Raw genomic sequence first — 23,236 nt, 5'->3', positions numbered from 1 at the left:
GGTTGTTTTTTGTGTACTGCGGGTCGGGGGGGGGGGGGGGGGGGGGGGAATGTTCATATATTGAAATGATCACCTTGTAAGTTAAATAATGTGATTGAATGTATTTAAAAAATGTAAAAAAAAAAATTTGTATTTTCACTGAAAAAAAATGGAATGTATGCTATTTATCAATGTAAGATTTCTTGGGTGTGATAATGATACTGTGATTATGTAGGAAGACAGTCTTGAAGTATTTAAGGATACGTGTCATGATATCTACAACTCGCTATCAGATGGTTCAATAATAAAATAATGTGTGGGCACATAAGTACGCATGTGTTTCCATAGACAGGAAAAAAAGAAAGCAATAAAAGAAAGAAAGCAAAGGTGGCAAAATAGTAACAATAGTGGAATTAAGATGAAGGGTATAGAGCTGCTTATTGTATCATTCTTTGAATTTTTCTGTAAAATTCAGTGGTTTAAAAATAAACAAGGGAAATGTAAATAAGAAAAATTATCATAAAGAAGTGTTCAAAGACTTAAAAGTTACCTATGATCACAGCATTAAGTTTAAAGTTAGTTTCCTGATGCTACATGTCCAAACAACTGTTCACAGATCAGGCCCCGAAAGTTTAGAGGAAATGTATGTTGAATAATTTAAATTTTAAAATTTCATCATTTTTCTTCATTATATCTGTCACCTTTACGTTATTCTATATTAATGGTTGAAAATGCAAACATTTGATTATCTTACTTTTATTTTAAAAAAAAAAAAAGGAAAGGTTTCAAAGTAATGTACAGCATAATTCCATTGGGGGTACATATTTGGCTAATAAATAAACAAATGTATTTATAGAAGTCACTATGACTGGATCCTTCTAAAGTTCTGCCGCATACCAATCTCAAGTGTTTACCTCTGGATACATCATTACGGTGGGTTTTTTTTTTCTTATTTTCATTTATAAAAAATAAGATTGCCTACTTTTACATATATACATTCATATAAACATGTAAATTACTTTTTAGAGAACCTTAGATCATGTTCTATCAAAAGCTTGCAATACTAGGTCCTATTGGAAATCTGTTTGCATTAAAGCTGGTTTAATATTATACTATTAAGATCATACCAGTGATTTGGTATAAACAAATCATTTCACCTGAAAAAGAAGAAAATTAGGACAAGAATTCTAGACTCTAGATTGGTATTGGGAATATGAAAGTGTGGTACCAGGGAGCACAACTAATGTCCTGTGGGTGGAATCTACATTGAGTCAGAGCGCAGTTCATTTGTGAGGCTGAATGTTACAATGAGTAAGTGTCTAACAAGGGAAAAGATTACATGGTGAAATAATGGAAGTAGGCTAACCACCTCCAGGGACATTACTGGAAGAAGGGAGAGGACATTAAATAAACTCTAATAAAGTCTTTAGTCTCTAAAGAGTCAATGGAGACCAGCAGTTGGCATAATGGCTATGTCGTTGGACTCCCATGTAGTCGACCATGGTTCAAGTCCCAGACCCAGTGGTTTAAACTCACACCGGGCACATGTGCATGCCCAAGATCCCAAGAAGAGAGTGGAGGAGATGGGGTTGAGACTTGGCCATCCCCCCTGGGGGGCAATTTCTTGCTTTCTGTCTTTCTGGTGAGTACAAACACCCTATAGCAAAAACCTCTCAAAAAAAAAAAAGTGTCTATGGTCAAAATAAATACTAGTAATAGTAATATGTTAAATACATGTTCACTAAAGAAAAAATTACATAACAGCTGGTCACTGACTTACTAGAGAAAGAAGAAAATATCTGGATGTTATACTTAAGAAAGTAGAATAGCCCATATCCAGGAGAGGCAAGGGGCAGGCCTTCAGAAGAAGACTCCTCCATGGCTCCTGAGAACTAGTGACTTCAGGGAAAAAAGAGAAATGAAGATTTTCTACTGATAATTCAGCCTCCAGCCCACAAACTTGAGTGGAGAGGCAAGGGACAGGCCTTCAGAAGAAGATTCCTCCACTGCTCCTGAGAACTAGTGAGCTCAAGCACTGCACAGTTTTTATTTTTTGCTTTTTTAAAAAATAAATACATTTTTGGTTGTTTTTTCATTTATTTCCTTCTTTTTCTCTCTGCTTCTTTGTATTTTTTCTCTCTTTTCTTTCTTTTTCTTTTATCACATCACTCTACTCCTCAAATTCCATTCACCGTGTTTCTAGACAGATCTAAGGGAGCCATAGCCAAACATCCAAATACTATTAGGGTTAACATACTCCTCAATATCCAATGAATCTGCTGCACAAAGAGATAAAAACAGAACAGCAAAGAGATTTCAGATCACCTCCTTCTGCCCTCTCCTGAACGCTCAGATTGAACTTCAAGAATTACAAAGAAACACAACATCCATCAGATGACTAGAAATCACCACAGTGCCATAAGAAATATGGGAAAGCAAGAAAAGACCTCTCCCCCAAGGGAAAAGAATAACTTCTCATCATCCACAAACAGTTCAATGGAAATCATGGAAATGTCTCATAAATAATTTAGAATATTCATAATGATGAAGCTAATAGAGATGGAAGAGAAGAGAGACAGTGAACTGTGGAAGAGACAGGAGAAAGGAGCTGACAAGTTCCAAGAGGTGAAAAAATTCTTGCAAGATCTAAAAGAGGAATTACACACTTTAAAAAAGAATCAAATGGATCTGTTAGAGATGAAGGCTATAATATAGGAAGTCAAAAACTCTCTTGAAAGTAATAAAAGCAAACTAGATCATACAGAAAATAGAATCTCAGATGTGTAGAAGAGAAAATTGCTGGCCTAGAGAAGTCCACCACATAGACTGAGAAAATTGCCCCCCAAAAAATGAGAATAATATACAAGATAGATACCATCAAATGCCCAAACATCCGGATAATTGGCATCCCAGAAGGCAAAGAGACTAATAAGGGCATTGATAATCTATCCCATGAAATCCTGCAAAAAAAACTTTCCAAGAGAGGCACTCAAAGATCCAGTCCCAAGAAATACAAAGGATCCCAAAATAGAATCAACCCAAGAAGATCTTCTCTAAGACACATTATAGCCAGATTGACCAAAACCACAAAGATACTAAGATTGGCAAGAGAGAAACAGCAAGTTACCTACAATGGATATTCCATCAGTCTAACAGCAGACCTCTCATCAGAAACAATGCGAGCTAGGAAAGAATGGGGAAATGCATTCAAAGTGCTAAGGGAAAAGCAATTTCAACCAAGAATACTGTACCCAGCAAGATTTTCTTTCATATGGGAAGAAAGGACAAGAGCATTCTCAGATAAACAAAACCTGAAAGAATTTACCAACACCAGACCAGATCTCCAAGAAGTTCTCAAGGGAGTGTTATACCAGGAAAATTAAATACAGACACACAGAAATAAGAGTTCAAAAACTAAGAAAATAGCCAACTTAATCATAGGGACAAGTCTGACGTTGAATATTATATCTCAGAACTTAATCAGGAAGATCAAACTACAGCAGAAGATAGATTAAATATATGAGACTGAACTGTGAAATAGCATTTTACGACTTTTGACTGAAACATTGCTGATTTTCGTCTAGGCTTTGTTTTCTGGTTTTAAGGATTTTTGTCCTGTCTTGAGCCGTCGATAGATTCATGTACTTATTATTTGAATAGAATCCTAACTTGTTTCCTGGCTTTAAGTTGTAAGCGAAGTTCCTTAGCATTTGTTCGATTTATTAAAGTTAAAACTGCTTTTCTTGAAATTACCAGCTGAACTTGCTATCGAAAGTAGTTAGATTATTTTTTAAAATGTGGATGAAAAGGAATGGAAAACAACTGTAAACACCAGAGTTAGTGTGGGAGGAGGGTGAGTAAGGGCAGAGGGTCAGAAATAGGGGTGAAAATATATATAGAGACACACACACACATATATTTCAAGAGATTTTAGAAACTAGAAATGGAAATTTATTGATGATAACATGGATGATTAAGCCACTATGCAGTATAATCTGGATGGAAAATCACATTTTGTATGCTGTGACGATGCTTAGGGAATGGATGTAAATTAATTAATTTTTAAAAAGTTTCAGATAAAGAAAAAAAGAAACTAGAATATTATTAATACTATTCAGTAGACTGATCACTCAACCATAAAAAAGCAAGTGCATTTCCTGCTCACAAGACCAAAATTATTTGACTGTATGAACTGTTTTAAATATTCATATATTCACACAATGGAACTCTGCTTTGAAATAAAAAATGAAGAACTAAATATTGATTCAGGTAGCCATATAGGTATATGTCAAAAATTTTACACTGAGCAAAGCAAGACAAAAATACATACCGTATAACTTCATGTACATTCATTTCAAAGGAAGACAAACCTTTGAAGCAAGCACACATACCCTAAGGCAAAATCTCTTTAAAAAAAAAGTAGACAAAACTAATCTGATAGAAATCAGATGATTGTCAATAATGCAAGAGGATAAATAAGGCTAGAAGGGAACTTTCTGAGGTAATAGAAATATTCTACATCCTCTTTCAAACATCCTTGGTAGTTGTATAAAGTTGTCAATAGTTCTCTAAACTGAACATGTAAGACCTGTGTGGGTTTTGTACGTAAATTAAACACCTTTAATAAATTAAAATAATATTTACAAATAATATCAGTTTCAACCCTAACCTTAAACTCTAACTTAACACTAACTAAATAAATAATATTTTTTAAAAACCAGTTTATGTCATCTGAAAAACTCAATACTTACCAAGTGATTTCTTTTTACTGCAGAACATTTTACTTGTCTTTCACCAGGTCTTAACACTTGGTCTATATGAAAAATAAACAGCAGAAATTTACAACATGAATATTTGAAAATGCTCAATAACCTATATTTACATCCTTTAACTTTCTTTCTAGACAACTCTAGGTGACTTAGCTAGACACTGACACAATAAAGAACAATAGATTGAATGTATCAGGTTATAAACCTAACCAGATAAGAATAATTCTCAGCAAAAATAATTTATTTCTATTACAAAAGCTATCTGGGGCAGCTCAGGCAAGCACAAGTCAATTAGGTATTAAAATAAAGTCAAATTTTCTAATATATCTCAAACCTGTAAGTCAGAATATCTCAAGAGTGAGGTTTCAGAATTCGCCTTTTCTTCTAGTGTCATGAATGATTTCTTTACACAGCTGGAACTGAGGATCACTACTGAACCACGGTAGCCATTTGTGAGAGAAAATTATTTATCCAGGCTTTAGATAACACAGTCCAAAATATTTTCCTCAATTTATTCTCCTGTGGATAGCCTCATCCAGGTAGCCAACCAAAAGCCAGAATAATGTTATTATTATATTTCACTTTTTCTCTATATGTAGTCTAATAGCCTTGATATGAAAAACTCTGTTAAAGATTTAGAATGAATAAAGGAGTGAACAATGAATTCAGTCTGAACTCAAAGGCCACCGGAATGAACCCAGGCATCTTTGCAAACACATAGCAGGGTAGGCAAAGGCAATGAATGCATGTTCTTTAGGATAGAAGGAGAAACAACTATTTGCTTGCTGCTCAGAAAAGTAGTATGGCAAGACACAGTCAACAAGCATAAAGAAGTTTGTCAGTCATATGGAGACCAGAGAAGGGGAAGAACAATATGTGTGGCTGAGTGGTTACAAGGAAAGAGATTGCAGAGGAAGTTCATCAATGTCCACTGTTGTACTATAAAGTCCCCAACGTCTAACAAGCATGAAACCATCAGTATTTCTCCCTATCGGGCTTCCTGCGATGTGTCTATCAAATAGGGCCACTGTTACTTTGTAAGACTCATTGGTTTTCTACTGGCTGGATTACTATTAATAAAATGGATGTATCCAAACAAGAAATAGGAGGGCTACTGCCAGGTACTGCCAATAGCAAGTCTAGGACTTCAAATATAACCCGTCAGTACCTCCCCGATTTGTCCCTCCACACATTTACCAACCCCTACAAAGGCTACTAAAGACCATCTCTCTTACCCCCTCCTCACTATGACCTCTAGCCCAGCCCCAGGCAGTGGGTTGCCTTTAAGAAGTGCCTGCTCATCAGACTGCTTTTCCCGTATATTCCTCCTGACAGATCTTTCTTCCTCCCGACCACCTTGGCCACCTTCATACCAGTGTCCACATCAATACCAGAGTGATCTTAATAAACAGGAAATGGCAGGGATGGATCAGGCTGTGTGAAGCTGGCCCACATGGGAGAATGTCTGGAGGCCTTCCAGGGCATCCCAGGAGCACATGTACTCATGATTCAGGGCTGGCTGGGGATGGGAGTAGATCATGGTCTTAAGGACCTTATTGAAGGTATCTATGTCCTTTTCTCTCTCACACACACACATGAAAGAAGTGATTAAACAAAAATAAAGATTGGAAAGGAGGAGAGGATGGCATCCTTTCAAATCCCTGCTAAAACCCTCCTCCAAACACCTCCTATTTGCCTTAGGGAAAAAGATCAAAGTCTAATGTGACTTCAAGACCTTCAGCAACACATCCCTGCTCATCTTTCTAGTCTGATTTCTCATCACTCTCCTTAATGGCCTCCAAGCTTCCTGGACCTCCTTATGTTTACACTCCAGAAATATTCTATTTAACTTCCATGCTCTTCCCCGTGCTTGCAACCATCTAACTCCATGTCCACACTTTCACCAGACTAACTCCTAGCTGTCTTTCCATATCAACTTATATATCACTTCCTCCAGGAGGACTTCTCTGACTACCATCCTCCCCCAAATCAGAGGTAGGAGTGCCTCCTATGCACTCTCATGGAACCTGGCACTGGCCAATTCAGAGACCCAGTCACTCTTAAATGTATTTGCCTATTATATTGGGTGTTTATCCATTAGTCCACAAACTCCGTTAGGACAGGGACCTTTTGTATCTAATCCATAGCTGTGTCTCTGATTTCTAACACATGCCTGACACATTAGGGACGCACCACAAACATTTGCTAAATGTGAGATGAGGAATGAATGATGTGCCCTCCATTTCTGGGAGGAATGGAGCAAGGGCTTTCGGATGCTCACAGGCACTACGCTTTTAGCAGATATCCCTTCCCAGAACCCCCGGCCCAAGTGCCACAATATCTTAGACATGCTTTCCCAAGCTAAGAGTGGCTGCAGCCTTTTGTCTATTCCCTCCTTCTGGTGGTCTTCTCCTCCTGCACACCCCTATCTTCAGGATAGGGGGAAACTCAAAGGATGAGTAAAGTTTGGTTAGCAATAAGAAGGGTATTGCAGGCAAACTGAAGAACATGAGAAAGAAGGGACAAATCTTAGGGGAAGCAGACAATAAGGAAATACTATAACTCTAAGAAAAGGATGAAATACTATAGCAGACAATAAGGAAATACTATAGCTCTAAAAAGGATGAAAGCCTTCCTGTGAAAAACAACAGCAAGTACAAAAATGAGTTCATCTGTAAAAGTTTTGGGTTGGCTGGTTTGTTTGTTTTACTGTCTCTTTGCTTCACAAAACAGTCATAATCAAACAAACAAACGAAAAATCCCCACAAAAAAAAGTCACAACATACACAAAATGTCATCAGGAAGGAGGACCCATGAATAACATATCTGGTGGCCCCATCTGGCCACAGGGTAAAGCCTCATCAGTAAGTGCTAAACCAACTTGTTAGGGCTTGAAAATCTCCCCTGAGGACTAAGTCAATATGTTCTGTTTTCATGGGCTCAGAGTCCCTGGAGCAGAAAAAGGAAGAACAATTCTTCAAGCAAGATTGCAAAAGAGACTCTACTTTGACAGGGAGTGATGAAAATATAGGCAGAAGAAATTCTTCTCTCAGAAGGTAAATAAGATAGTGGTCACTAGCTAACTTGTCTTTTCCTTCTCCTTATTGTTTGCTAGATTGTTTTGAGAGATAAGTATGAATAGATAAGCAACACAAAAGATTAACCTAAATGTATTTGTATAATATAAAGATAACTGCTATAAAAAGAATACATCCATGTAATCTATCCCCTCTCTTATTTTAGGTCTTTCTTATATTCTTACAAGCACTTCTCATTTTAAAAGCTTCCAGACAATCAAACAAAATGCAGTATCATATCCTCCTTTAAATCACTTTAAGTTATACAGTTATGCCATTACTTTTAATTTCTATAAACACCACCCTCCAAAGTATCTTTTGAAGATACTGAATAAATCAATTTTTAAAAATTTTAGTCACTTTCACTTTTATAGAAAATATTCTCTACTGGGAGAATATTTTCTACTGGGTGTGAGGTACAAGGGGAAGAAATATTTGACAGATGAAAAAATGTAAAAAAAAAAAAAAAGAAAAGAAAAGAAAAAGAAAAATAGAACATGTTCATTATAAAATTATCTAAATTCTATTGTGTAGCAGGTTATTTCACAAATTGGTTAAACCATATATGTTCATTAGGATTACAGTATACATGATAACATTTCTATTCACCTAAATAATTTCAATCTAATTGTTGATTTGTCATGTATCTTTCATTTGTTGCCTTGATTATACCTTAACTGAATTTTTTTAAAAACTCAAATGTCTAAAAGCATACTTTTCTGTAGCTATGCCAACCATAGCCCATTCCTTCACTGTTACCTGTCCCCCTCCATGCTCCAAATATCCAAGTATTCTAGATATCAGATCACTTAGGTCTCTCTAACACTATATTGCCTATCAAGGAGAAAGAAAGAAATCTATATGAGTAGATATAATCTCAAAAAAAAATGAAAGCATAGAACAAATTTCATTACACATCACAGTCTTATTTTAGAAATTAATGACTAATTGGTCTGCAGCAAATATCTATTTAACCTTAGAAGCTTTGCAAAATGTCTTCAATATGAAAAAAATCAAATGATCATTAGGTATAGACTTGTAAAATAAAATTTTAATTTTATAAATTCTGTTTTTATTCCTTTTTATTTTAGAAATCAGTGATTTAAAAATATATTCTCTGCTTCATAATTAACCCAGAGTAATAATATAATCATTTTTGTATGAGTCAAACAGTATTTCTGTAAGATTTCCAGAAGTTATTTTTATTGATGATCTCATTCAAGTATTTTCACTCTCTAAAACATAAAATTACAAGGAAAAAGAAAGAATTAACATTCAAGTCCATGTTTCATCCAATCCATTCCTTTTCTTGTAACAGTAGCAATTCAGGTACATTTTATGGAGCACTCACACTAGAGTTAACAGATTGTAAATTAACTCTGAAGAAGCATAATTTAGTTCTTTCATGCTTGCACATTTATCAACTCACCAAAATACCCCCCGGTGACCCTTGTTCCACCTCTAAAGGGGTGTCGAGAAAAGAAAAAAACAATTTTTGTTGAATTTTTGGATCAGTGATGGTCTAAGGAAATAAGGTAAACAAAATCAAGTGAGAGAAAAAGGTTTCCTAAAAAATAAAACCTAGCTCTAAAAGCAGAAACTAAGGGTTTTGACATTCAATTGTTTACAAGTACTGAAGCAAACAACATTTATATGAATATATTCCCTCCTTTTTAAAAATATTCAAAAAAAGATAAGACAGGAGGGAAAAAAGCCCCCACTAGCAGGTGGCATTGTAGTTACAATGCTGGACTCTCGCATAGCCAACCTTGATTTGGGTCCCAAACCCAGCAGTTTGAAAATCATGCTTGGCACATATACATGCATGCCCAAAATCTCAAGAGGAGAATGGAGGAGAAGGTATTGTAGTGTGGCCATCCCCACAGTCACTTTCCCTGTCTTTGTGTCCCTCTGTCTCTCCAGCAAGCACATGTGCCCTATGACAAAAATCTAATTTAAAAAATAAAATAAAAAAAGAAAGAAAATAAAAAAACTCCAGAATAGGTATTACACCCTTCAAGGGTAGGCCCTTGGCTTCATCTCACAAAGAAGTGAAATAGTGTTTTACTGTATGAAAGTCATAGTAGGTATTTTTTTTAATAAGAAAGAAAGGTGTGGACCTATAAAGATGGCTATTATCAAAGGACAAGAGATAACAAATGCTGGCAAAGATGTGAGCAAAGGAAACCCTAGTACACTGTCAGTGGGAATGTAGATTGGACTACTGTTATGTAAATAGTATGGGGGGGCGTCTAAAGAAATTAAAAGGGGAGCTACCATTCTACCCAAAATCCCTCTTTTGGGTGGATACTCAAAGGAGATGAAGTTACTACCTTATAAAGAAATTTGCACTCCTACAATTATTACAACATTATTTAAGATAGCCAAGATATAAAAACAACCTAAATGTTCATCAACAGACAAATGGATTATATATATAATGTACATATATTATAAATGTACTTTTTTACATATCCATTTACATATATTAGTGACTTTTTTGTCTATTTGTGCGTGTGTGCGTATGTATATATGGGTGTGTATGTATTTGTGTGTATATGTGTATCATTTGGTTTTCAAAAAGGAGATCCCACCATTTTCTACAACAGGAATAGACTTGGAGGACATTATGCTAAGTGAAATTAGCCAGACAAGAAGGAAAAAATTTTGCATAATCTCACTTACACATAAAGTTTTTTTTTAAAAAAAGAGAGACCAAATATACCAATATACAGAGATAAAGGAAGAAACAGTGGCTAATGCGGAGGGGATGAAGCAGGGAATGGGGAGATGTAGGTCAAATGATTCAAAATAGCAGATATGTGGGCTTAAAAAGTTAAGATAAAATGTACAACATGAAAACTAAAGTTAATAAAATTGTATTGGGTTCAAGATTTTATCTGAAATAAGTTTAGATACTCTTGACATCTAAAACATAACTATGTGAGATGGATATAAAAAATTTTAAATAAACAATGAGATGTGAGAAAAGTAGGAAAAAGAAAGGTAACAGAAGTAATAGCTAAGGGTTTCATATACATTAATTCATTCAAAATGGAATTGAAAATTACATTTTCATGAAGAATTATTTTACATTTCAAGTTTAGGTTTTAAATCTTAGTCACAAAAAATAATTCTTTTTTGTAAGAGAGATTTATACTATAGGGCATGTGTGCTCGCCAGAGACATGGAGAGAGACAGAGAGACAAAGTGAGAAATCACCCCCTCCCCACCCCAAAGGGAATAGCCACACTACAGTCCCTTCTCCACTCTCCTCTCAGGATTTTGGGTATTCATGCACACATGTTCAGTGTGAATTTCAAGCCATGGGGCCAAGACTCAAGCCGTGTTTGACCATATGGGAGTCCAGCACCTTAACCACTACACCACCTGCTGGTCCCCAGAAAATGATTTCTTTAAATGAAAGAAACGTAAAGTCAAAAAAGACTCCATTTTGAAAAGGGGAAATAGGAATTGGTTTCAGATACCTTTATACTGAAGTATAATAAGATATCCAAGTTGGAAATGCTAATCAAGCAGTTTTGTAAAGAAGAGGACATCCTATCTATCTGATGATTCCATATGGAGGTTTCTCCTTATAGTGAAAATGGGCACAGCTGGGTGCAGGTGACTCAATGCTCTAAGCAAAGGATTAAAACAGAGATTCCCTTTAATGATCTGAGGCCACTGAACAATCAAGTGATTATAGCTAATTGCTCCTTCTCCGATTTCATGCTCACCAAGCAACCTGCTGATAATAACCTGCTTTCCCACAGAAACCTGCCTACAGGGAAAGAATGCACTAGACAGGCTGAAGTGCACATTCTGGTCCTCCTGACAGTTAATCACACATTTAAAACTAATAAATTGTCATTCTTATTTATACCATCAGTGTCTGGAGCTAAACTTAGTCTGCCCAAGAAAGACGGGTCTGGTTTTGGAGTGCTCTTAAATTGTGGTCCAAAGTCTACAGAAGAACCATGGCTATAAATTCACCAAGAGACCAAGAGAATAGCCTGTGAGCAGCAGAATGTGGTGGTTGGAAGCCTGAAGTTTGGTGTTAAATAGCCTGAGCTTGGATTCTCATTTTTCCTACTAACTCATCAGTTCTATCTCTGTAAGCTCAGAACCAACCTGATGGGCTGTGGGAGTGAGAGTGTTCAGTAGATACAGTCATCCAATACATTATGACTTGTCAGTTAACCACAGACCACCTATGTGAGGGTCCCATAAGATTATAGCGGAGTTGAAAAATCCCTACTACCTAGTAACTGAGATGGCAAACAACTTGAAACTGAGTGTGGATGAGGATGAAACTGAGTGACTCCTAGAGGTGGTTCCTGAGGACCTGACTGAGAAGTTATGATACTGGAACTGAAATTCATAGTTAAAGAAGAGGCAAGAGAAAACAAGAAGAAAAAGAAGTTCCAAGAAAATTCACAGTGAAAAGGTTAGCACAAGCGTTGGCAGAACTTGATAAGCTCCTTAGAGAGTTTGAGGCCCAGTCACAGCTACAGAGCAATAGCACACCACAATAAGATGATGGAGTCACATGAAATAAATATCAAGGTTCAGTTTTTGGGTCACCTTGTACATGCCAAGTACACACATGCATGCCCATGATCCTAGCTGACTGGGAAGGCTGAAAAGAAAATCAGTGTGAGATGCTATTGAAGGTGACTATTCTTCTCACGCGCTCTCTCACACACACACATGAAAGAAATAAACCTTTTTTTAAAGTTTGAAAACATGGACCTCTATACCAAAAAGTTTTCACTGAGAGAAATGATCATGGTGCACTTGGTGCATTATCTGTTTACAAGCCAAACTATGATGAAAAAAAGATATAAACCAAGTGAACCTTCATGGACATAGTTCTAATAAGAATAACACCTCCTTAGGTAGAGCCTCAGGCAGGTCCTTCAGGAGGTATTCCAGAAAAGACATTATCACAGGAGAGCTCCATGCTTATCATTGTCACTGAAGACCTTCCACTGGGACAAAATGTGAGGGTACAGGCCTTGATAATGATAATCCTGACCCTAAGTAGGCCTATGCTAACACATGTGCTTTTATCTTTGCTCTTAACAAAAAGTTTAGAAAGTAAAATAAAATATTATAAAAATTTAAATAGGAAAGAGCCTTGTAGACTAAGGATATAAAGAAAGCAAATATTTTAGCTGTACAATGTGTTTATCTTTTAAGCTAAATGTTATTTCAGAAGGGTCAAAAGTATTTTAAAATTTTGACCTTTTTCAAATATAAAAGTAAGAAAAGGTTAATTTATTATTAAAGAAAGAAAAAATGTTTACTTCCAAATTCACTGCAGCCTAAGTGTACAATGTTTATAAAGTCTACAATAGTATTCAGTAATATCCTAGGCCTTGACATTCACTCACCACTCACTCACTGACTCACCTAGATCAACTTCCAGCCCTGAAAGCTTTATCAGTGGTAACTGTGCCATTTTTTTTGTCTTGTATGCCCTATTTTCACTATACTTTTTCTATGTTTAGGAACACAAATGCTTATCAGTGTGTTACAATTGCTCATGGTATTCAGTACAGCAACATGCTAGACAGGTTTGAGCTAAGAAGCAATAGGCTATACCATATAGCTAGGTGTGTAATAGGCTATGCCATCTAGGTTTATAGGTTTATGTAAGTATACTCTATGACAATCATACAATGACATACTTCTCAGAGTATAAGCTTATCATTAAACTATACATGATTGTATTAGTTATTTTAAAGGTAGCTGCCTGGACTTACTTTGTCAAAGTAAAGAAGAAATGAGGACAGTGAGTGTGACTCCTTTAAGACATTCTACACTAAAAGAAAAGAGATCAGTGTGCTAAGACTTAAAAATAAAATGTGCTGGGATCAGCAGATGGCATAATGGTTATGTTGCTGGACTCCCACATAGTTGACCCCAGTTCAAGTCCTGGACCAGGTGGTTTAAAAAACTCACACTGGGCACATGTGCATGCATGCCCAAAATCCCAAGAGGGTAATAGAGAAGGGAATGTGGTGTGTCCATCCTCCCTGGGGGGTTCTTTCTCGCTTTCTGTCTCTCTGTCTCTCCAGCAAGCTTATGTGCCCTATAGCAAAAATCTCTCTGAAAGAAAGAAAATGTTTATGGTGGGGAAATGGGGGGTTGGAGGCTAATCTGAGAAGGCCAAACCAGTGGAAAGAAAAAGACTGAAAATACGAGGTAGACGGTGATCAAGCTGTGGCCTAGCCATAATACAACTGGACCCACATGGGAAAGTTTCTTGGTTCACATCCTGGGGCCTCCCTGAATACGTTGGGCATGTCCACATGTACCTGTGATTCAGGCTGGCTAAAACTGGGGATGGATCACAGCATGAAGACCCTCTTGGGGAGCCTGTCTCTCTATCTATTGCTATCTCTGTCTCTCTCATTCTCTCTCATGGGATAAATAAATGAATAAACTTTAAAAAAAAAAAAAGGAAATAAGAAATAGGCAGAAAGACAATGAAATTGGAGAAGATTGGAAAAGGAAGGAAAAAAGGAGGCACCAGGGCAGTTGAGGAAAAGAAAGGAGCAATCACAGCTATGATAGTGAGGCCAGCTTCTTGGCAGCCCACCTCCCTGGCTTAGAATCCTGCCGAGTGAGCCCCTCCATGACTGTCTTCCATCTCAGTCCGGGAGAAAGTGGAGTGCTCCCACTGGGTGCATCCTCTGCTTCCTTTGAGCAGTGGTTCTCTCTAGTTCTCAGGACTCAGACACAAGGAAGACCTAGAGGAAGAAACCCAATATTGCTCCAAAGAGCCTTCCTGCAGGCCTGCTCTCCTGTCCTCCACTCCCAGTCTCCATTCTATTCTACTTGCCTCTCTCTTTTCCCAACTCTGCTTTCTCTGCCTCTTTAGAGACAAAGTACTATATAGAAAAGACTTTTTGAGTAATAGATTTAAATCAGCTTGGTTACTTTCTATCTAGTGTTTTAGTAAATCATTTACCCTTCCTAATATTCAGTCCCTAAATCTATAAAATGGAGATGATAGTCCTTTCCTCTGACCTGTTGTGAGATTAAGTGTACACAGTATACTCCATAAAGTGTGTTCTCTTCCCATACTTTCCTCCTCCTCATACAGCCTTTTTCCTTCCTACTCCCTCCCCTTTTCATCTCCCAGATTCCTTTTTCTGTTTCTCTCCCTTTTCTTCATATTCCTCATCAAGGTGCTTACTTCTCGGCCCACTCTACCTTTTCTCTGAGGACTAATTCAACAAAGAATGGAGAAGAGAAGGCTGCCCAGGAAGACAGCACCACTGTGTGTTTAGGTAATCTTTGGAAAGTCCAACAGCAAGAAGACTCCTCCATTGCTATTGAGAACTAGTCATTTCAGAAGAAAAAGAGAAATGAAGATTTTCAACTGATAATTCAGCCTCCAGCCCCCAAAGGCGAGTGGAAAGGCAAGGGGCAGGCCTTCAGAAGAAGACTCCTCAATTGCTGCTGAGAACTAGTCATTTCAAGGGGGAAAAAAGAGAAATGAAGATTTACTACTGATAATTCAGCTTCTAGCTCCCAAACTCGAGTGGTAGGGGGCTCCTCTAACCTTCTGTCTGTCTCTGTCTCTCTCTGCCTCTCTCTCTGTCTTCTCATTTTTTTGTAATTTTTCCTTTTTAAAATTTTTTAAAGAAAAGTATTCTCTTGGCTATCAGATCCTCCTTTGTCTTGCTAATAATCCCATCTCTCTCTCCCCTCTAGGAGAGGCAAGGGGCAGGCCTTCAGAAGAAGACTAATCCATAGTTGCTGAGAACTAGTCATTGCATATGGCGTGGTTTTTTATTTTTTTATTTTCTAAAAAATAAATAAATTTTTGGCAATTTTTTTCTTTTTTTTCCTTCTTTTTCTCTTTCTTTGTTATATTTTCCTCTCTCTGTTTTCTTGTTCTTTTTCTTTTATCTCATCACTTTGCTCCTCAATCTCCATTCACTGTGTTTCTAGACCGATCTAAGGGAACCATAGCCAAACATCCAAATGCTATTAGGGTTAACATACTCCTTGACACCCACTGAATCTGCTGCACAAAGGGATAAAGACAGAATGGCAAAGAGATTCCAGATCACCTCCTTCTGCATGCTCCTAAATGCTCAGATTGAACTTCAAGAATTATGAAGAAATGTACCATAAATGACATGACTAGAAATCACTGTAGGGTCAAAAGAAATATGGAGAAGCAAGAAAATACCTCCCCTCCAAGGGAAAAGAATAATTCCTCTTCATCCACAGATAGTTCAATGGAAATCATGGAAATGTGTGATAAAGAATTTAAAATATTTGTAATGACAAGCTAACAGAGATGGAAGAGTAGAGAGACAATGAACTGTGGAAGAGATAGGAGAAAGGAGCTGACGAGTTCCAAGAGGTGAGAAAATTCTTGCAAGATCTAAAAAAGGAATTACACACTTTAAATAGGAATCAAATGTTAGAGATGAAGGCTATAATACAGGAGGTCAAAATCTCCCTTGAAAGTATTAAAAGCAGATTAATCCATGCAGAAGATCAAATCTCAGCTGTAGAAGGTAGAATCGCTGGCCTAGAAAAATCCACCACGAAGACTGAGAAAATTGCCAAAAAAAAAAAAAGAGAATAATATATGAGATATACCATCAAACACCCAAACATCCAGATAACTGGCATCCCAGAAGGCAAAGAGACTTATAAGGGCATTGATCATCTCTTCCATGAAATCCTGCAAAAAAGAACGTTCCAAACCTAGAGGCACTCAAAGATCCAGTCCCAAGAAATACAAAGGACCCCAAAATAGAATCAACCCAAGAAGATCTTCTCTAAGACACATTATAGCCAGATTGACCAAAACCACAGAAAAAGACAAGATACTAAGATTGGCAAGAGAGAAAAGGCAAGTTACCTACAAAGGATATTCCATCAGTCTAACACCTCTCATCAGAAACAATGCGAGCGAGGAAAGAATGGGGAAATACATTCAAAGTGTTAAGGGAAAAGCAATTTCAACCAAGAATACTGTACCCAGCAAGATTTTCTTTCATATGGGAAGAAAGGACAAGAACATTCTCAGATAAACAAAACCTGAAAGAATTTACCAACACCAGACCAGATCTCCAAGAAGTTCTCAAGGGAGTGCTATACCAGGAAAATTAAATACAGACACACAGAAATAAGAGTTCAAAAACTAAGAAAATGGCCAACTTAATCATAGGGACAGGTCTGGAGTTGAATATTATATCCCAGAACTTTATCGGGAAGATAAAAACCACAACAGAAGATAGATTATTACATGAGACTGAACTGTGAAATAGCATTTTATGACTTTTGACTAAAACATTGCTGATTTTCTTCTAGGCTTTGTTTTCTGAGCTTTTTTTTTTTTTTTTTTTTTTTTTGCTACAGGGCGCGTGCACTTGACAGACAGAGAGACAGAGAGAGACAAGGAGACAGAAAGCAAGAAATCACCCCCTAAGGGGGATGGCCACGCCGTAATCCCTTCTCCTCCATTCTCCTCTCAAGACCTTGGGCACGCATGCACATGCGCCCAGCGTGAGTTTTAAGCCACCGGGTCCCGAATGCGAACCTCGGTCGACTACATGGGAGTCCAGCAACATAGCCATTATGCTAACTGCTGGTCCCTGTTTTCTGGTTTTAAGGATTTTTGTCCTGTCTTGAGCTGACAATAGGTTCATGTACCTACTATTAGAACAGAATCCTAACCTGTTTCCTGGCTTTAAGTTTTAAGCAAAGTTCCTTAGTATTTGTTTGATTTATTAAAGCTAAAACTGCTTTTCTTGAAATTAAAAAATACCTATTTTATGACCATAGTAAGTTATATAGCATCAGCTAGGTGCTATCTTATAGTATATTCATTCATGCCTAAAGTCAGACATATATTCACAGTATGTACATACCAGCTGAGTTTGCTATTGAAAGTAGTTAGATTATTTAAGATATTCTGTGAATCAATAAAATGTGGGGGTAAAGGAAAACAACTGTAGACACCTGAGATAGTGTGGGAAGAGGGTGAGAAATGGCAGACGGTCAGAAATAGGGGCTATATATATATATGAAACTAGAAATGAAAAAATATTGACAATAACATGCATGATTAAGCCACTATGCAGTATATTCTGGATGGGAAGTCACATTTTGTATGCTGTGACTATGCTCAGGGAATGAATGTAAATCAATTAATTTTTTAAAAATGTTTCAGAAGAAAATTACAGCATACCTGTAACTAGATTCTATCTTTGTCCATATTTTTAGTTTAAGGTATTTTTTGAATCAATAAAATGTGGAAAATTAAAAAAAAAGAAAAAAGAAAAGTCCAGCAACTAGAGCAGTAGAGGGGTCTGAGATGGAAGCTAGGATGACAGGTTAAAGAAACATACCCCTGGGACCAGCAGTTAGTGTAATGGCTATGTCACTGGACTCCCATGTAGTCCACCGAGGTTCACGTCATAGACTCGGTGACTTAAAACTCACGCCAGGCTCTTGTGCGTGCGTGCCCAAGATCCCAAGAGGAGAATGAAGAAGGGATTGCGGCGTGGCCATCCCCCCTAGGGGGTGATTTCTCGCTTTCTGTCCCTCTCTCTCTGTCTGGCGAGCGCACGCGCCCTATAGCACAAAACCTCTTAAAAAAATAAAAAAGAAAGAAAGAAAAAGAAACATACCCCTTATCTCTTGATTACCACACCCCACCCCCAGGCCCCCATTTTCTCTAGTCCTGGCCCTGGGCCTTTTCTCCCTCTAGTCCTAGTTTCCCAGAAGCTAAATAGCAAAGCCTCACTGAGTCTGACCTATAGACATGGGAACTTTGCAGTCACAGCCATAGGTAACCCTGCCTACTGGCCCAAGAATATGACTTGGGACTCCCTGAGGGACAGGTGGGATCTAGGAAGTGAAACACTGCTCTAGGACCTCAGAAAAGAGAGATCCTGGTGAACCCAAGAAACTTCAGCCAGAGATGTGAGACATGAGAGATAAAGAACAAGCCAAAGCTTCTGCCCTGTGTGTACAGCTTTGAGTGTGACTGTGAGCGGGAAGGTATAGATCATATTTTAATTATATTTTATGTCAGTGACAGCTGCCAACAGCAACAGCTATAAGCCAGTGCTTATAGATTATAGATACTGTATAAAAGTAGAAGAACGAAACATTTAAGTTAATCTCTGGGCATGTGTAAAATGATGGCTAGTATGGCCAAATTTATAAATTGCTTAGCAATGATACCTAAATACCATACCTCAACAGTAAATTATTCTATTTCCTGTATAATGCATGTCAGATTAATTTTGTCGTTAGTTGTCATGTCAACATTGAGATCTGTTTACGTTTCATTAGGTGTGCAGCTACTACCTTGCAGCAAAATTTTAAAGTTCCCCTTCCTCCTCTTGTCTATTAGCCTCTTCTCATTCCCCTCCTCAGTGTTCTGGTTTCCTTTTCTCTTTCCTTTCTCTTCGTTTCCTAGCCCACTCTTATTGCCTCTCTTGTACATTTTCCCCGCCTCCTCATCTGTACTTTCTCTGCAATACATGCCTCCCCTGGATTAGTCATCTTCCTTCTCCTTCTCACTTCTCTGTTTCTCCGCCAGTGTCAGAGTCAGAGTGCTGCAGTTTGGTCCTCTAACCCTGTAAACTTAAGCAAGTTCCCCTTCCTTCTAAGACCGTTTTCTCGGTAAACACAGACAGAGTAACTTATAGGATTGTTAGAAAAACTAACAGTGTTCCTGCTACAAAGTTAGTACTCAATGAAAGATACGTTTTTCTGCCTTAAATGTATTTTTAACCCACCACATGTAGAAAACTTCCAATCAAATTTAGAGCCATCTCCTCTTCTTACTCACATTCAATCATCAAACACTTCTCAGGTGCCTACCCTGTGCCTAATCCAGGCTGGGCATAGGGAGGCGATAATGCATTCCCTGTCCGTCACAAGCCCACCATCTGGCAAAGGAGAGAATAGACACCTAGAAAGACCACTGGGGGACCAGCAGTTAGCGTTATGGCTATGTCGCTGGACTCCCACATAGTCGACCACGGTTCGCATCCCAGACCCGGTGGCTTAAAACTCACGCCGGGCACGTGTGCGTGCATGCCCAAGATCCCAAGAGGAGAATGGAGAAGAATGAATTGCGCCGTGGCCATCCCCCCTGGGGGGTGATTTCTCACTTTCTGTCTCTCTGTCTCTCTCTCTCTGGTGAGCACACACACGCAAAAATAAATAAATTAATAAATAAATAAAAATAAATAAAAAGACCATTGGAATAAGTGCAGGGCTATGTTAGAGGGAGAGATGGAGAACTCTGCAAGTGAAGGGAAGAGAGTCGCCAAGCTTGCATTACAGAGTCAACTAAGATCTCATAGATGGTGATTCTGACTTGAGTCCTTTTGAAAGGAAAAAAAGACTTTGCTAAATAAAACAAGATAGAGATGAGCAACAAGAAGTACCAAGTGTTGAAAAGGGAAGGAAAGGTTTGGGAAACAGTGACAGTCAATAGCCAGATCACTGGGCCATGGGAGGAGTATGGTGTGATGTGGGGCTGGCAAGGTGGAAAAGAGCTGGATTCAGAAAGATGTCATCTTCATCATCATCCTCATCATCCTCATCATCACTACCAATTACAGAACACTTGGCTTTGTGCTGAGTGCTTGACATGTATTATCTCATTTACTTCTCACTAAACTGTGGTTAAGGACTATCATTATCATCGTTCTATAGATGAGGTGACACAGCATAGATATGGTCACAATCCTTTTGATCCTGCAGGTCTCTAAGCAGAATGGCATGATTAGAATCCAGCCCTCTTGTCCACTGTCACTGCTTCCTTATGTTTCTCTATGCTGGTTCATGCTGTCAGAGTCTTTAGGGACATCACTCTCACAGTATGGGCTGGCATGGAAAGAGATGCAGGAACAATGGCAACTGACAAGTGGATCTTTACTCTAGACATTTCCAGAGTTGAGTTGACAGAGTTCACAAATGGTCCATATATTGGGACACAGAAAAGGAGGAATCTGGGGTAACTCAGAGGTTTTTGCTTTGGAGCACCGAGGGAATAGATGCCATCAACTGAGATAACTAAGATCACAATAGCAGAGAAGGGAGAAAAAGCAGAAAGTAAAGAGAAAGGAGCAGGATTTAGGATGAGAGAAGAATAAATGTAGTTTGAATACATTAGGCTTAACATGCCTCTTGATCACTTAAAATCTCTGTGGCATTAACGAGAAAAGACAGATCTGTAGACTCAGCATATAGGGAAGTGTTAAAGTCATGGGAAATGAATGATCTCACCCAGGAAGAGTAAGAATGAAGAGATATGAGGAGAGGACAGATGGTGAGGATGAGTCAGTAATGACAGAGACTTAGGGAATATTCAACCTCAGAAGAAGGGAAGCATTTACTAAAGTGAAAGCCTTCCCTCTTTGCCTCCTCCCTCTAGGCATACAATGCTTGGCACAGGGCGAGTGCTCAACAAACTTTCGCTGAGTACATGAGAGGAGAGGGAAAAGAAAGGTGGCCTCAAAGTAACAAAAGAACATGTTTCCAAAAATATATCTTCAATAATATTTAATATTTGATTATAAATGTATTAATTTTTCATATTTATTATGCTAAAAAGTTACCATTTTCTTTGATACCTTTCCATGTGAAATCCTGAAAATAAATGCTAACTTATAATTCTTATACATGCTATATAAGCATTTAGAATATATACCTAAAGTTATTTTATTTCAAGAAAGCTACTTCTGATTTACTTTTAAATGGTAAGGTTCCCCTCCCCCGATTAAATGAAAATTTCCAATTCATATGAGCAAAATAAAATCCTCCTATGCATAAGAAAGTTCTCCAGGGCACACACATTTTTAAAGATTCATGCATAATGACACAATATATAAAAAAAAAGATACATGAATATAGGGTGAAAAAAATCATATTGAGTTTAAATTTTGTAGTGAAAGCCAACATGGGGCAACATCTGAACAAAAGGGAGTGAGGGGCAGTTTGTGGGCACAGGTGGTAACCCCACATGAAACTATCTATCTACAGTTTATCATTTCCTTTCTAATGAGCCCCAATTAATGTTTTTTGCCAGTTTCCTTTTCCTTCAAAGCAGCTCATTGTTAACCAGGGACCTGAGACACTCTCACGTCTATCAACAGAACAACTAGACAGTTCAATTTTTCTGTACTGAAATCTCAGCACTGAAAGAAAAAAAACCCTTAAGCCTCAAAGTGATAGCTCCGTACAAACTGTGCATGTCCAAAGCATAAATTGACCACAGAATAAGAACTATCTTACATATGTATACCCCCTGAAAAATAATAAAAACCAACCACAATCAATGGAAGAAAGACCCACAAGCCAAGAAGAAATGGATATTTATGCTACTCCCATGGGTCATTTAATAGATGACGCTAACAGAAAAAAAAATTTTTTTGAAAAGAAAATGTAGTATCTCACATCCCCAACTAACTTCCCCCAAAATTATGTGTTAGTAAGAGGAGAAAATAAAAAATACTTGCGCAGTCTCAACCACACAAACGAAACAGCAAAACTAAACACAAATCTGGAAAAAAAAGTCCCAACCAACCCGGAGTTAGCGCTCTACTTAATCTCACTAACTGTTGAAAATTCCCCATCTACTCACCTGGGTCTGGACCTAACCCTCTCCCCCAAAAGGGATATTTCCCCAGCAGTGCAGGAAGATCAAACAGGTATCCATTCAGAGACCATATCAGTGAGAAAAGCAAGGCTGTTCTGAAAGCTCTAGTAATTACATAGAAAACAAAGTGGGTCTCTAGAGAGCGTTCTTGAAAACCTGAGATCAACTACTGGAAAAACACTTGACCACTTACCGCTACAGGAAGCTGCTATTGTAAATGGCAACCAGAATCAGCATTTCATCAGAAAAGAGGAAGACAGTTCAAGAAAGCAGCTTCGCTACTAGTAAGAAATTGGGGTAGAAAAGCACTCCTTGGAAAACTGCTGAGAGCCCTGAAGCCTCACCTACAGTTGCCTGCTACTGCTGCCAGGGCAGAACTGGTTAATCTCTAGGAGAGACAAAAGAAAGCACCCAAGAGACTGATTTCTGGAGGATGGCTTCCTCTGTGGGAATCAAGAATTTAGAAGGATGGATGTCAACAAACAACAGAAGGGGATACCAGCTACCGCATCTACCTACCACTGTTTTGCCAGCCCTAGACTGAGGGAAATAAGCAAACACCTTTGGCAAATATTTCCTCCTGTTTTCCCAGAAATGAGGGAAGTAACAGTGGGTTTTTAAAAAAGTCGTCACAAGGGGAGTTTAGCTCTCTTATGGATAAAGTTAAGCACAATCAAGAAAATTGAATACACAAAGCAATTATGTCTTCTTTCCCAGCACCTTAATTTCAACACAGAGAAAGCCAG

At 37.9% G+C, this 23,236-nt stretch overlaps 1 protein-coding gene across 6 annotated transcripts in view; it reads right to left on the bottom strand.

Annotated features, from left to right (window-relative positions):
- Positions 1 to 22,730, bottom strand: part of ATP8B4 (ATPase phospholipid transporting 8B4 (putative)) — a 276,289-nt gene extending 253,559 nt beyond the window's left edge. For 4 of the 6 annotated variants that reach the window (XM_027768394.1, XM_027768393.1, XM_027768396.1 and 1 more), the window contains exons 1-2: positions 22,476 to 22,643; positions 4,731 to 4,792 (exon numbers count right to left, since the gene is read on the bottom strand). Coding sequence is in view for 4 of the 6 variants with exons in the window: in XM_027768393.1 (XP_027624194.1) it covers positions 4,731 to 4,758 (28 nt within the window). In the remaining 2 variants the exon portion in view is untranslated. Of the gene's footprint in view, positions 1 to 4,730; positions 4,793 to 22,475; positions 22,644 to 22,683 lie in introns of those variants that run through there. The other 2 variants (XM_006168771.3, XM_027768395.1) reach the window with 2 other exon arrangements.
- Positions 22,731 to 23,236: the final 506 nt, after the last annotated feature.

The sequence above is a fragment of the Tupaia chinensis genome, unplaced genomic scaffold (genome assembly GCF_000334495.1).
Source record: "Tupaia chinensis unplaced genomic scaffold, TupChi_1.0 Scaffold146140_1, whole genome shotgun sequence".
In the NCBI taxonomy this organism is placed as follows: Eukaryota; Metazoa; Chordata; class Mammalia; order Scandentia; family Tupaiidae; genus Tupaia; species Tupaia belangeri.
This window is presented reverse-complemented; position numbering and strand designations above follow the sequence as displayed.